This window comes from Colossoma macropomum, unplaced genomic scaffold (genome assembly GCF_904425465.1).
Source record: "Colossoma macropomum unplaced genomic scaffold, Colossoma_macropomum, whole genome shotgun sequence".
Lineage (NCBI taxonomy): Eukaryota > Metazoa > Chordata > Actinopteri > Characiformes > Serrasalmidae > Colossoma > Colossoma macropomum.
The window spans coordinates 22,153,728-22,169,498 of NW_023494805.1; the positions used below are offsets into that span (position 1 = coordinate 22,153,728).

At 39.4% G+C, this 15,771-nt stretch overlaps 1 protein-coding gene across 7 annotated transcripts in view; it reads right to left on the reverse strand.

Annotated features, from left to right (window-relative positions):
* mark2b (MAP/microtubule affinity-regulating kinase 2b) overlaps positions 1 to 15,771 on the reverse strand; it is a 60,929-nt gene that overhangs the window by 12,395 nt on the left and 32,763 nt on the right. For 5 of the 7 annotated variants that reach the window (XM_036597152.1, XM_036597154.1, XM_036597153.1 and 2 more), the window contains exons 11-16: positions 15,319 to 15,431; positions 15,079 to 15,214; positions 14,849 to 14,988; positions 13,952 to 14,040; positions 11,392 to 11,538; positions 1,266 to 1,529 (exon numbers count right to left, since the gene is read on the reverse strand). In XM_036597152.1, the coding sequence (XP_036453045.1) occupies positions 1,266 to 1,529; positions 11,392 to 11,538; positions 13,952 to 14,040; positions 14,849 to 14,988; positions 15,079 to 15,214; positions 15,319 to 15,431 (889 nt within the window). The remainder of the gene's footprint in view (positions 1 to 1,265; positions 1,530 to 11,391; positions 11,539 to 13,951; positions 14,041 to 14,848; positions 14,989 to 15,078; positions 15,215 to 15,318; positions 15,432 to 15,771) is intronic. The other 2 variants (XM_036597156.1, XM_036597158.1) reach the window with 1 other exon arrangement.

Here is a 15,771-nt window from a genome sequence, read left to right on the forward strand (position 1 = left end):
TTCCACGTACCCAAGATGCAGTCGATCAAAGATGATGTTTGGTGTCCAAATTTTGCTTCTTTAGTTTAAAATTGGAGCTATGGGGCTAATGTTGCTAATAAACAATAGAAGTGAACAGTCACCCAAATTGTTTCTGTAAATACATCCCCAAAACTTTCAACCTGCTCAGTCCACATCCAGGGCCTGTATTCATGAAGCTTCTCGAAGTCAGTCAAAGTCAGAGAGGAATCTGATCCTAGATCAGCACTCCTACTTTGAGAAGCTTTGTGAATGTGCCCAACCCTTTATTAAGGTTTCGCTGATTTGTATCCACTTCCCCTTCGCATACACAACCGCCATGCCGGCATGTGGACACTAGATTATGAGATTTCTGACATTTCGTTTTTAAAAACTTATCTTCAATTTGAAAATTCAACACTTAAACAGCTTTTTTTTGCAGAAATCGCAAACATAATCTGAAGCATGCATACACCTGAGGAGGAAGAGTGGGGCAAAACACCTCGTTGTTTAAAATAGCTTGCAGTGTTTTGTTTGTTTTTATAGCTCAAAGTAAGTCATACTGTGCTGTAAACCAAATCAACAAAACCGTGCAGTCTTGATGAAGATCTGCGGATTGAAGTTTTGGGAATGTAGTTATAGAAAAATTTGGGTGACTTATTTGCTTCTACTGTTTGTTAGCAGCATAAGCCTGGTAACTTAAGCATTTTTAGATACCAAATATGTCTTGGATGATAAACTACACCTGGGGTAGTTAAAACATTGAATATATTAGATTTTTTTTAAAAGATAGAAACACTGGCTTGATAAAAGATATGACTGATTTGTGTGAGAGTTACACACAGAAATAAAAACCAGACCACTTCCCTATTTGAAATTAGCATGAATTCAGAGAGGGGAAAAAAGAAAGAAAGTCCCAAGTAAGCACATACCCCAACCGCGAAGGAAGCGGAGATGTGAGAATATGTTAGATGTGCTGGTGTCTGGCTTCTTTTTTTTCTTTAACAAGAATTTCTCTCTTCCTTTGAATCACTTCTTTCCTTCCATCTGTTTCTTGCTCTAAAACAGTCACTCTATTTCCAGACACTGTCAACACATCCTACAACACAACGTCCTCTTTCCTTGGCCGGTAAGAAAACTTTAACAACCTCTCAACATTTCAGCACCAAGCTGGACCCCACAGACCCTTTCACTCCCTCTCCAACCCATTGATCGCCCACACCTCCACCCAAGCAGGTGACTCACTGCTCTTTTTTTGCGGTTCTCACCTGCGAACGAACTTGGAGGTAAACTTGCTGAAGATGCCGGAGGTTGCGGGCCGCCTCTGCTGGCTGTTGCCGTGGGACAGCGAGGGGGAAGCTGGCGGGGCATGGTAGGGTGAGCCCTGCTGGTCCCGGGCCCCTCTCTGCTGACCGATGTGGAAAGTGTTGCGGGTGGCCACCCCTCGGGGGAAGTTGGTACGGTCCGTGCCTGCGGCGCTGCTGATGTTGTGGGCCGATGGGGAGGCACCAGGTGCTCTCTGAGAGGGGGCACTGCAATAGAACAATTTTTCCATTGGAAAAAAGCAAAAGAGGGAAAAAAGGGAAATAGTTTAATAAATTCAAACATTTTCCCCTCTTTGAAAGTTGACCTGTCTATGCTCCACCCACAAAAAGTGTTTGTTTGTAGCAAATAAATACATGTTTTCAAACAGTTAACCTTATGCATGCTTTACCCACAAATTCTTTCGCAAAAACTTCTGTGAGGTTTAATTAATGAGAAATTGTAGCACGCAATTCCGGTTTTGTCGTAATACCAAATATTTATTACTATGCATGCATGTGAGAGTCACACTGTTAGGATATTTTGTAGGTGTGTAGTCAAGCTAACAATAGCATGGAGGCAAATTCATTGTCATTTCCAACCTGTGTAAACAAAATTCAGTACAACAACGTAATCCAGCCAATTCTATCTTTTAAGTAGGTTTCAACGCTACCAAGCTGGGAGGGTGAAGGCTATCCGATTCCTCCAAGTCATGTGAACCCAGCACCACATCTTCTCAAACCACCACTAACGCAACATCATTGGAGCGCTCAACACGCTTGGAGAAGAGCACAGGGCCAACCTACGCACCCAGACAGAGGACAGTTACGCTGGCTTGACCACGAATGGGTGTGGCATAACCACACACAGATCTTGTGATCTCCTGCTGGGAGCAAACGCTTAGATGGTTGTCTTACTCAGGAGCCCTTAGCAGTGTATCATTTTAAACTGAAAACTCAACCTTATGAAGAGATTCAGATCAGTCACAAAGATTACTGCAGTGTCTTATAAGGCTGAATGGGATTTCTGCCAGTGTGCTGTAAAGCTTCTCCAACCTCAACAGTTGATACGAAAGGAAATATTTGTGGGTAAAGTATAGATAGCTCATTTGTTTTCAAACCTGTATAATTTGAATCATGGAGACCAAAGGAATGATGTACAGAGTGCAAAATGTACAGCAAGAACACCTAAGAGCTTAGAATACAAGACACAACTAGTGCAATGCGATAACCTAAACTCCACAGTATATCTCTACCACATCTAAAATGTGGCAGGGTGTGAGATATAGAGGTGTGAAACTGACTCACTCCTGCAGTGCACTGCTAAAATGTGTTATGTAATCTCTCAAAATAATAAAATATGCTCAGTGCTGAGAGAGAACAGAGCACAGACATCACATCCCTCTCCCAATATAAAGAGCTTAAATCCCTCTCTCTCTCTCTCTCTCTCTCTCTCTCTCTCTCTCTCTCTCATATACATACAGACACACACGGACACACACAATGTTCAAAGTAAGATTAAGGAAGCAGATTCTTTATTATCATTAATTAGTAAGTTTTTATATTAATTTAAATTTAACATGACTAAAAGATCTTGTAATGTGTGTGCATGAGTCTGTTAGTACAGTGTGCCTTCCTCAACTACTGAATCTCACCCAAACACGGCATCCATACCAACAACTGCTGAAGCATCAACCAATTGCCCTGAACCCTGTCAGATCCAATAGTAAATCAGCTGTGAGCCGTGCCAGGATAGTCTCTTGACCCTAACATTGCAGTTACTTAATAATGGCATCTGACCTTATATAAGCCTAAGTGCACATGAGCTACACAATCTTCTCAAACTGACTTGTTTGACATACACATTTACAGTACACATGAAACAGCTCTAAAAGCTAGTACACTATGAAGAATGTAACAAAGAAATCTTGCTGGAAATTTTCATTCACTCAATATGAACGATAGAGCCTGACAAATAAATCATTTCAGCTCAGTTCTAATTTACATCGTTGCTGTAGTAACAAAATCTCAAATTTTCACAATTGTAACCATAGAGGAAAAGTAAAAAAACATTCTGAAATTGTAATGGAAATTATTGTAGCAAGATTTTCTTCAAGTAATTTTGGATCATTTCTTTAGGCTTATGTATCATGAAATCCTGACACAATGTAAATGGTAACTGGAGTTTTTAAAATATATAAAAAAGGAAAGAAAATAGAGAGACAAGGCTTGAAGTGCAATAGTGATGATATGCTGAAACTACAAGTTTTACTTAAACAGTGCAATACTGAGTGATATGACTATCAGTTATAAATCATCAAATATGACAAATACATGACAAACAATGTAGTGTAGGGGGCGGGGCTTCACATAATTTTTAATCATTTTGTTGCTTTCTGATAATTAGCTCTTATTTTTCATCAGTCCCCTTAAAGGTTTTTTTTTTTAATGGTATAACATTGCTGTCATGCATTAAGTAAGGTTTGGATGTTTTTGCTGTTTCTAGCATGATGGTATTTTGTCTCTGTTTATCAGTTAGTCTGTATCGCTGTAATAGAAGTGAACAGTTGGCGCCCGTCAGCTCAGCTGAAATGCGTGAACTCCCGAAATTCTTAGGAATATCTAAAACAAGTAATGTAAAAAGTGTTTTCAGGACCATAATATCCATACAATAATACAATATATCAGTAAGGTGCTAATATATATATATATATATATACATATATATATATACACATATACATATATATATATATATATATATATATATATATATATATATATATATATATATATGCAGCCAATATATCAGATCAAAAACCAGTGTGCTGATTCTCACACACCCACTGGGTGACATTTCTAACAGTGTAGCAATTTGGCACTTAAAAATACAGGTCAGCTGAGATGGCATCTATAATCGTTTTATATTTCAATAAGATGAGCATTATGTACCCTTTCAAACAGGTTTAACCACTGATCAACTATCTCCTAAACTTCTCAAAGAAAATCCACTAACGACTTATGAGGAACAAAAATCACAGCTGTCAATATGAATATGGACTGTAACTGTTATCTGGGGTAAACGTATAGACAGGTCATCAATTAGCATTGTGCGCACACACGCGCGCACACACACATGCACACACACTCCACTGCCATACAGTTTCCCATTTCAACCACAAAAGATTGGCAAACAGAGCAGGGAAAGACATATACACCTAAGACCTTTAACACTGAGGCACACTCAACCATAGCATCTAAGCAGAGGACACTAGGTTTCTAAACGGGACCCACTCCACTCCAATCCTATTCTGAGAAAGAAAATTGCATGGAATCACTGTAATTTAAAGGGTAATTCCAAAGATTTTTCTAAATGAACTCCTAATTAAATGTTTAAGATATGAACTGTCATTCAGAGTAGTCTGAAATGCACCATTCTGCCTCCCAAGTCAGAAACTTACCAGGTCAGAATTGTTCACAGTGGTGGTGATAGGAACCAGTTATCCAAAATGTTTTATGCCTTAAAAGGTTAGCTCATACAAGGTATTATATGAAACGTTTACAAATATGACTGATGCTTGAGTCATTTACGGTTCTGAATAAAATGGCAATAAAATAGCTATATTTCTAAGTTTCTCTGCAATAAATTATTTCATGTCAAACCACTCTGAATGAGTCTGTTTACATCTGAACAATTGAAATATGTGGAAATTTTGAAAAATCAGGGGAATTCCCCTTAACCCACTGAGTACTAATACAATAATGTAATCTTACTGTAATAAGGAACTGAGGAGAAAATGTGATATCACTTCACTGCTCATTAAACAAGAAAGTTCTGGTTCCTCATTGTATCCATGACAGTAATACCTGAAATCCAGCACTTCAGATTTCCACACAACAATAACACCATGTAGATTAGTCTACTCTGGAGAACTATGTTTAAGTTATGTTATCTTAAATGTATTGAAAACAAGACAGAAGCACATACATTTCCGTTGTTAGGCTATACACTTCATTGGCTTTGACAGCTGGAGAACAGCTAACCAGCCGGCAGGCTTCAGGTGTCTTTGTTCAACAGCAGCTAAATATTTGGCCTTTAATAAATAAAGCAATCACTGCAGAAAAAACAAAACTTTACATCCGCTTTCTGTGGAACTGAAGCTAATGTGTGGGAAGTATATATGACACACACAAAAACTACTAAGCTATGGATGTATTCTCAGTCATTCCTGGGGGAGCAAAATAATCCAGGACAGAAAAGACACCAAGCTTTTGTGAACTCTAACAGCAACCATCTAAGATACAATATATGGCCAAAGGTATGTGGACCGCTCTCCTAATTATTGAGTTCAGGTGTTTGTCACACCCATTCCCAGCAGGTGTTTAAAATCAAGCACATAGCCATGCAATGAAGAGCTCAGTGACATTAAATGTGGCACTGTCATATGATGGCACCTTTGCCACAAATCATTCAAATGTAAGTGCTATTATTGTGTAATGAGCAAAAACAGTTCAGCCACAAATTGGTAGACCACGCAAACTCACAGAGTGGGACTACTGAAGTGTGCTGAAGCACACGGTGCATAAAAATCACATATCCTCTGTTGCACCACTTGCTACAGATTTCCAAACACTGAAAGCAACATCAGCACAAGAACTGCATATCAGAAGCTTCATGAAATAGGTTTCTATGGCTGAGCAGCTGCACACAAGTTTAAGATCACTCTGCACAGTGCCAAATGTTTGGAGTGGTGTAAGGCACGCCACCACCAGACTCTAGAGCAGTGAAAATGTGTTCTCTGGAGTGTTGAATCATACTTCACTATCTGGTAGTCTGATAGACAAATCTGGATTTGGACCGGAATGCATAGTGCAGACCGTAAGTTTGGTGGAGGAGGGATAATGGTCTGGGGCTGTTTTTCAGGGTTTTGGCTCGACCCCTTAGTTCTTGTGAAGGGTAATGTTAATGCTGCAGCATACAAAGACATTTTAGACAAATATAGGCTTCTAACTTTGTGGCAACAGTTTGGGGAAGGCCCTTTCCTGTTCCAGCATGACTGTGGCTCAGGGCACAAAGCGAGATCCATAAAGACATGGCCTGCAAAGAGGGTGGAGTTGTTATAGCCACTGTACGGGACAACTCCATATTAATGCCCATGATTTTGGAATAGTATGGCCAAAAAAGCACATGTAGGTATGATGGTCAGGTGTTCACATACTTTTGGCTGATAATGTATTTTATACACAACACACATATACACTACACAGCAACTACATCAGACCCTATAGCGCGTATGTGAATGTGTTATGTTACATATTCTGTATGGCATTAATATGCAGTATAATCACATCGGTAGCATGCATGGATATGCAATACTTACAGTCTATCATCAAAACTTGAACTTCCTGAAAATATCTCTGTACTGAACATAAGCTGCAAGTAAATTATTAAAAAACTGACTGAAAGTATGCAAGACTTTAGCAAACATATACCGATGCCAGTATATGCTTGTACAAGCTATAGGGCTTGTACACACACAGCAGATGTTTTCTAAAAGGGAAAGTTAAACCATACAATGCTAATGTAGCTAACACATTAGCATTGCTGGATTAAATAATCCAGTTTTTCCACATAGAGCCACTGCATCACACCATTTACTACACAAGTCTTCATAATACTCCATATATGCCTAATATATATATATGGCACTTGTATAGCAGCACACTTAAACTGAAGTTAGGAGGAATAATACATAGGGAAATAGTTAGTGATCATATATAAAGGAACTAAAGAGAGGCTTTGTGACAAGGCAGCAGTACCTCAACGGTCCCCAACCACATGCGGAAGAGCCCCAGCTCACTGCATGCAACACAGCAGGTCTTTTAAAACTAGCCATTCACTCACAGTGACACAGCAAGGGCAAGCTACAAGGTTAAAGCCAACCATGCATTCCATATATTACCTCTATGTTTTAATTGAGTCTAGAAACAGAAGAACTCGAGTAAATTGGGGTGAAGAGTAGTCAGTCCCAAGTAAAAGTAACAGTATTAGTAATACAGGCAGAAAAAGGGGGAAATGGTGATATTTTTCATTCACCTATGAAGATAAAATTACATTAAATATGCAAAATTGGATGGCCTGTGGGGGTGGAGTGTTGTTTCTTAGTACTATTTTGCCATGTACTTCCCCACCATAAATATATTTTTTAAAAATTATATTTTAGGCCAAAACGCTTAAAACGTTCGAGAAATAATGCTTCAGGAATCTGGTAACGTATTTGTAACAACCTGTCATAATTATGTAATTTCAGTTGATGATTGTCATACAAGTAATTGCAATTTTTTTGTAGTTTATTGTATGCAATATTAAAATACAATGCTAAAGTGGCCAAATTGGCTGATTATCTTGCTTCCTAGCTTAGTTCCTGCTGATTCTTAGTAGCACACAACTGACAGAAATAGCTCAAGCTCAAATAAACATTACTCAACACTGCTCATTTCACAGGTGTTATAGCACTCATTCAGAAATTAATGCAGAAATAAAGTTTAATAAAATAATGAAGTTAATAAATAAAACCCAAAAACGTTTTGATTTCTTTTGTTTACGTGCATTTTCCTCAATGAAAACTGATGAAAATGCATTCAATTCACATTGTTTGTTGTGATGTAAACACATGATTGTAAAAACTAAAAGTGTGGAAAAAACTGCGATCAGCTCAAATGATTGCAATCAGGTGATTTTGTAATAACTGTGAGAGGCCGATTCATAACCCTTCCGTTTAATAAACTTCCGTGAGGCAGGTTTTAGAGGTGTTAAACTCTTCATTGCTGTGAACAATTCTGACTTAGACTAATTCAAAATGGCACACTTCACATCAGACCACTCTGAATGTTGTTCACATCCTGAGGATTTAATTATGCAGCAAGTTTGAAAAATGTATGGATTTCTGCTTTAAAGTAGATCAAAACAAGCATCCGAGGACTGAGATCCCTACAGAAAAGCAGTAAAAATTCTAAGCTGAAGCTTTTTTCAGCATAGCAACTGAACTTCTCCTGTTTGTCAGGATCATTTGGGTATAAAATAAAATGCTAAAGCTTGCAAGTGAGAGGTAAGAAGTGTGAGAAACAGAAAAGCAGATTAGCTGCAGAACCAACAGAACAGAATGAAAAAAAAGACAGTTAGCAGCTCACTGTGATTGACTACAATGTGACTGAGTGAAAAGAGGAATACTTTCCTTACAAATAAATACACTTCAGTAGATGTAAAAGTATTACTGAAAATAACTCAGAGAAGAACTAATTAATCAACATTTTACTAAAGTACACAGAACTGAGCAAATCTAACTAGTGACTGCCCACCTCTGATTAGAGAACACAATGTCCTTTTCTAGGAGATGCACTGAATGTTTGAAACATGTATTCATTTCCACAGCTGCACCCTCATGTTAGGACTGTTTGAGGAGAGTCTGCCTATTGCAGACTGTGTGCTGATGACACTGTCCGTCTCTGAAAAATGTGTACACAGCGCTTTATACCTATTAAGTCAAGGCAGACAAATATGTCTCATATCCAGACAAGTGTAAGTGGCTGTGCTGTTAAGGAAACGTGTTATTAGCTGCATGGATGTTCATCCCAGGTGTAGCTGGTTGGCGTTTGCAGAAAAGGGAGACAGAACAGCTGTTAGGGTTTAGGTTAGCTGAATAAGGTAAGAAGGAGAAGCTATGAGGTCATTCACAAGGTGGGGAGGGTGAGAGAGTGAGCACTGCTGCTGCTCACTTGACTCAAATATCATATTCAAAAGAGAAAGACTGCTAATGAAGCATAACATAGAGGTTATATAAGGTATTCATTCATCTAAGTTATTTTTTTTTTACCAAGAAAAAAATACAAATGAATAATACAGCCTATAATAAACTCATCGCTGCTTTCAACTTACATCTCTGTACAACAGACAGGAACACGTTGGCCAACAGCTGCATATACAACTATACATCTTTAAGAGGAATGTTCCACTGCTTTTCAGTCTAATCTCTACTACATCTGTATTGTACCTTCAATTACCAAGGACTGTAATTTCCAAGTGTTTCCCAGTACTTTAAAAAGAACAGAAAGCTGTTAACTCCAAACGTCCATGTTTATTCATGGAATTACTGCTGAATTCCATGAATAAACACTTGAAATACGTGGCTATACAATATGAATTCAAAACAACCATTTCTGGTCCTTCCATACATGCACAGTAGGAAGCAACACGTTGCTAATGTTGCTTCAAGTTTGTCTCTAATGGGTATGTAAGACTGTTCACATGTGATCAAAAATCGCTGTTTTGTTTAAAATATGAACTGCTGTTATAAGTTCATAAGTTGATATGTATAGGTTCCCTTTTTTGTGTGATACTATTGGGAACAAAAAACAAAATGCTGGCAGGAACAAAAGGTTCAGACAGCAGTAGATGGGGACCCTTGGAACCCAGTCTAGGTCCCAATTTCATTTCACTCCTTGCCCCTACCACTTAGCCCTTACACGTCTGTTTTGTACACTCACGCCTAGGGGTAGGGTGTCCCAATTTTTGTTGAGATAGAGGGGTAGGGCGAAGTGTTAGGGCTATATGGCCCTCCGAACAGAGGTTTTTCAGATGCACACTCCAACTGGAGTGCTATGAGGAAAAAAAAATTGTACATAATACATTTTAATGTATTATGGTGCTTTTCTTCATAACAAGCATCTTTTCTTCACAACAAGCACCTTAAAAACCATTTAAGGTAGAACAGAAAATTCAAACAAGAAGCTGGCGAATAGCTGACTTCATATCACCGAAGAATTAGAGGTGGGCGATAATAAAGGATTGTCACATCCCCCCTCTTTACAGTCATATGACGCCCTAAATGTAAATAAAGCCCAGCAGTGAGGTTGCTGAACTTTACCCTCCTCTGCTATCACTGCAGACTGGCAGGGTCGTCTACAGAGCACTGCTAGCAGCCTGTTAATGAAGTAATGTTCTTTTTTATTTGATTGGTTGTCCCATGTCGTAGGGGAAGATTTGAACCACTAGTTTCAAGGGGCAAGGTGACACTCAAAGGGGTAGGGGTAAAAATAAGAAATGGGATGAGAACTTGCCCTGTTGCCCTATACAGCAGCTACAAATTGCCTGTTTCAATAGAAAATGACTGGTCACTTGTCACCTGCTAATGTGACTGTTTTGTTAGTATGAGACAGACATGACAGAACGTCTTACTAGAGCTCATGTTATGAACCTTTAGGCAACGTTTTAAAGACTGGAGCAACACAGAAAAAACTCTGCCCACACCACTGTGCTGATAAGGAATAACCACAAATTACAAAAGAAAACGGAGAACTAGCTTCATCTCTAAAAGGTCAAATTTAACGTATTTACAGCCTAATTTACAAATATCTGACTGAAGAATTCATCGAAGTGTCCTAGAAAAACATATTTCACACAAGCTTTTAAAGATGGAATTCAGCAACTGCCCAAGGGCTTCTAAAGTGTGTTTCGAGTCAAGGTGTTTTCTAAGTACAGGGAAATGTTCTGAAATTACTGCCCGCAGTAGTTAACTGTACACTACAAATACAACAGACAGAAATTAGTCTGAAAAATGCTTAAGTGTTCCTTTAACCTTGTTCTTACCATTGAGGATTCAAGGACAATGATGTCACTCCCATTCCTGAAAAAAATTCCCAGCCATTCCACAGCTGGCTCCTCATTTGCAACTCACATTCACGTTTGTTGGCATTTTGATGGCATTGACATTACAGCACTAAAAATACTGTGAAACCATTTACTTGAAAACTGTGACATGGCCTACAACAAACTGTATTAAAACATTAATGGTGCACTCCTTTTTAGTGCAGTTTATTTTCATGTTTTGATTCATTTTGTCTTTAAAGTTCACCAACAGTGTTTCTTTCACATTTCTTTCAGACACATGGCATTCACAGACTTTCCCCACAATCTTTACACTTTAAAATCCTTTGTACGGTCACTAAGGTCCTAAAGTGACCTTTACCAAGCCCTGCCCAACCCTCACGGAGTAAAAAGGTACAGGACTCTGTGTGTGGCTCGATGGGGACTTGCCTGGGCTGGTGTGTGTGCAGGTCAGCGGGGCAGGGGTGGGCTGAGGAGGACAGGGACTTGTGATGGCGGGAGCGTGAAGAAGAGGATGAGGAGGAGAGCACGGCGGCGGCTGAGGCTGTGGAGGCGCGGGACCCGGGAGTGTTCAGGCTGAGACAGCAGTGCCACCATACAATTGCACGCACACCATCACACACACAGACATGGGCGTGTGTGTGTGGAGGGAGGGAAGAGCATTTCATTAAAAGCCATATTCATCACACAATGGAGAGGGAGAGTCGGGGAGAGTGGGAGGGACACAGAGAGAGCGAGAGAGAGAGAGCGAGAGCATGCAGAGGACACAAAGATAGAGAGAGCACAAAGGAAAGCAATGAGCTTAGGCACTGAGAATATACACAGAGAGACAGCACAGAGTGGTACGAGAGTGAGAGAGAGAGAGAGAGAGAGAGAGAGAGAGAGAGAGAGAGAGAGAGAGAGAAACAAAGACAGCGAGAGAAAGAAAGAGAGAGAGAACAAAGAAGAAAAGGAGAAAAAGAGAGTGAGTGACAGCAAAAGAGAGAAAGTAAAAAAGGATTGAGAGTGCTCAAGAGAGAAAAAATTACAGAGAAAGAAAAACAGTAAAAAAGAGACAGAGTGAGAGAGCAAGACAGAGAAAAAAAGAAAGAAATAAAGAAAGGCAGAATGAAGCAAAGAAAGAAAGAAAGTGCACAAGAGAGAGAGAGAGAGAGAGAGAGAGAGAGAAGTGAGGGAGGTCAAACAAAGTGCTGATTACAGGGAAAAGCATCAAGGAGAAGAAAACAAACGCGCGCGCACACACACACACACACACACAGGGATTAGTGTAGTTTGTGGTGGGGAAATAACATACTATCACCTTTCTGTGCAGCAAAGAGTGAGAGAGTAAGCCTATTACAGGTCGACTACAGAAATCTAACAAAAGAGTTAATGGTGCCTTTTTTCCATCACAAGCCAAACTAATCCTTCACACACACACACACACACACACACACACACACACACACACACGGGAAAGAGAGGAAACAAAGAAAGAATGTGCAAGGATAAAAAGGAGAGAGAGAGAGAGAGAGATAGAGAGAGAGAGAGAGAGAGATAGAGAGAGAGAGAGAGAGAGAGAGAGAGAGAGAGAGAGAATGATAAAGAGAAAGTACTAAAGAAAGACAGACATGGAGAAAGAGGAAGAAGCAGGAAGCTGACGGTAAAGGGGGAAGGGTAACACCAAAACCAAACACAGTACAACACTAGTTAATGATTTAAGTAAGCTCATGAGATTAACACAGAGGCAAATGAAATCAACAGCACCTCCAGCCGCATTTACAGCACGAATATCATAGACACACCACATACTGATAAAGCTTAACAGTACATGAGCATAAAGCTTTCTAATGAACACAACAAGCAAGAGCAAAACAAATCACACTGCTAAAGGCAAAAGAAACATGGCTTTCTCCACAGAGGAATCAACTCTCATTGGGCTGAGGAAGAATCTGTTTTCTTAAATAAAAACTACTTAAAAGTATGCAACCTGTACTACAAAAACTACCTTTTATAGTACAGATCGCATAATTTCCTGGTTAGATGTAAGTAATGATTATGTATATTTACATACAGGTCATCTACAGTCTGGGGTAGCTATCAATAGTTATTTATATTTTTCAAGAGAATTTATTTGTTGTTTATTGCCTAACTATATGTAGTGATTATTTATACAGGTTAAGTACTGTAAGAGCTAGCTATATGTCACTGAATGCTGCCCAATTCTGTGATTTCTGCCTATCCCTTATCCCATTTGATTCCAGTGTGCAGCAAGCAGTGCAGTAAGATTCTATAAGTCTGCTTATGCATTGATTATGCATAATGAACACATTATTTTACATATACACTGTATACAGAGCACACTGCACACTAAAGCCAATAGAATGTAAGCATGTATATGTATATGTATCTTGGGCTTGAGCAACATTGATGATTAGAAAGGACCACTGATGAGCTAGTAAGGGAGTCCTTTAAGTGGAGGGCATGGGGAAAGATGAAAGGATGGGAATAGAGGAGGAGTGGATTAGGGATAAGGTTGTGTTAGTTTTTAGAAATGCCAGGCTGTTCATGTAGAAAGGTTAACAAGCCCTTGAGTGTATACGGTGGTGTGCAAACACTGATGCACCTTTGTGTGTGCGCCTGCACTGACTGGTAAGAGTGCTCTGTAATCCTAACAAAAAAAGGCATAATTAATTTAACCTAAATCCTCAGTGACAGGTACCAGCTGAGTTCAGAGAAGACTTTGTCACAAGACCAGTTAGGGTCAAACATGCATGAGGTTAACTAACGCAAGCACTGAGACAGTGAGAGAGGGTTAAATATGTTTGTATGAGAACCTGTAACTACTAACTCCCTTAAAAAGACTCATTGAGAAGTGCAGCTCATGCCTGAACCTGTCTGTGTGCGCATGCGCAACTCTGGAGTATGGAGAAATCCTGGAGTATGTGTTTCAACGCAATGACTTCTTGAATGTTATCTGCTGACTGTGCGTGTATGTGCATATACGTACCTGTCCTTGCCGTTCTGGACTCCCAGTGTGGCTCTCTCAGTAAGTGGAGAGTTCCTGCTGCGGCTTGTGCCCGTGGAAAGGATACTGTTCTGTAAGGTCAAAGGTCCCAAAAACCAGGGTTAGCAATTAGCATTCCATATCATATCATCGTTGCCATAACAACCTTGCACATCTCTGAAATGTAACTTTGCAGGAGAAGTAAAATTGTTATTAAAATTGCATTTTATGTTTTTTTCCTAATATGTTAAATTTAGTAAATAAACAGTAATTGTGCATTAAAATGCACAGACGTTTGTTCTTTGTACTTATTTTATTCTAACTTATTTTCATTCAGAAAATCAACAAAAACATGTAATTTGACCAGCGGCATTTAAACTTTTGATCCACTCCTTCACACTTAAGTTATGAGGAATTCTTCAGCCTGCAGTGGTTGTGGCTTTCGAACAAGGCAAAATACAGGGCAGCCAATCAGAAGAGAGGCCATTTACATACATCAATATTAAAGGCACAGTAACATAAACAGCCTGTTTAATTCCAAGAGATAAAGAAAGGTTGAAAATGGTCATCTAAAAATTATTTATGACTGTTTTTGTTACATAAAACCTCCCAAACATATTAAGTAGACTTCAGGGAAAAAAGTAAAGTACAAGTAAAACATAGCTGGAGTTTTTAAATGGCGTTTGAACAAAACAGAACAAACGAATACAAAACAAAAAACTGTGAAAGAAATGGAGCTATAACAGTGATGATACACATACTGGAAAAAAATGAAATGATGCATGTAAACTATTCAGAAAGAAATGTGGCTATACTCTCTCGTCTCTCTCTCTCTCTCTCTCTCTCTCTCTCTCTCTCTCTCTCATGCACACATGCACACATGCACACATGCACACTTACAGTAGAGGGTGTGGAGCTCTTTTTGCGGTCTCCAGGGACGATAGGGCTGGGTGGCACTTTGGTGGAGCTGCTGGACCCTTTCCTTCCAGAATCCTCAGCGGTGTGCTTGTTATCCCCCTGAGGCCTTTTAGAGTATGAACCTAAACAGAGAGAGAGAGAGAGAAGGGGGGGGTTTAGAGAGAAGGCTAAATGAAAGGACTACAGTGTCGCTAACTTGTCCCATCACTCACCCTGATCTGTGGCTCGCCGTGGTTTCTGAGAGGAGGAAACACTGCGTTGTACCTTGTGAGGCGGAGATGGGGCATTACTGTTTGTGAGGTCGCTTCCTGGACGTGGTTTTATCAACATGTTGACACCCTCATCAAGCTGCAACACATACATCAGAGACGTGAAGGAAATAGCTGATATAAGTAAACAGTGCTTATGTGTCATATGACTGAACAGAAGAGTGTGTGTGCGCAGGTGTGCACCTCAGAGTTCCTATAATCAAGCAGGAGGTAAGTTGCCATGATGTCATCATATTTTTGGTTGACGAGTGAGTCCTGGATCTCCTCTTGTGAGTAACCCATCTGGAGCATTATATCTAAATAAAAGGAAATAAGACAAATGTTACTCATAAGCCTCACACTCTTCCTGTCCCAGTGCTGGGTAGTGTTGATAAAAGACAATATTACAATATTTTCCAAATATTTAACAATATCAGGTGATATTCAAGTTTGCATTAATAAGGTTCATGAGACCATTCTTCTATAATGGTCTCTATGCGAAGAGAATATTTACAAACTGACACAGTGTGTTTTGACTGGACTGTTTTGTTATGTTTTATTCTCTTAAAGGACCATACCATGGAAAACCAAATTTCCCAAACACTATTCACTACCCAGTCCATACACTCTATATATGGAAACCGTGACGCAAAAACA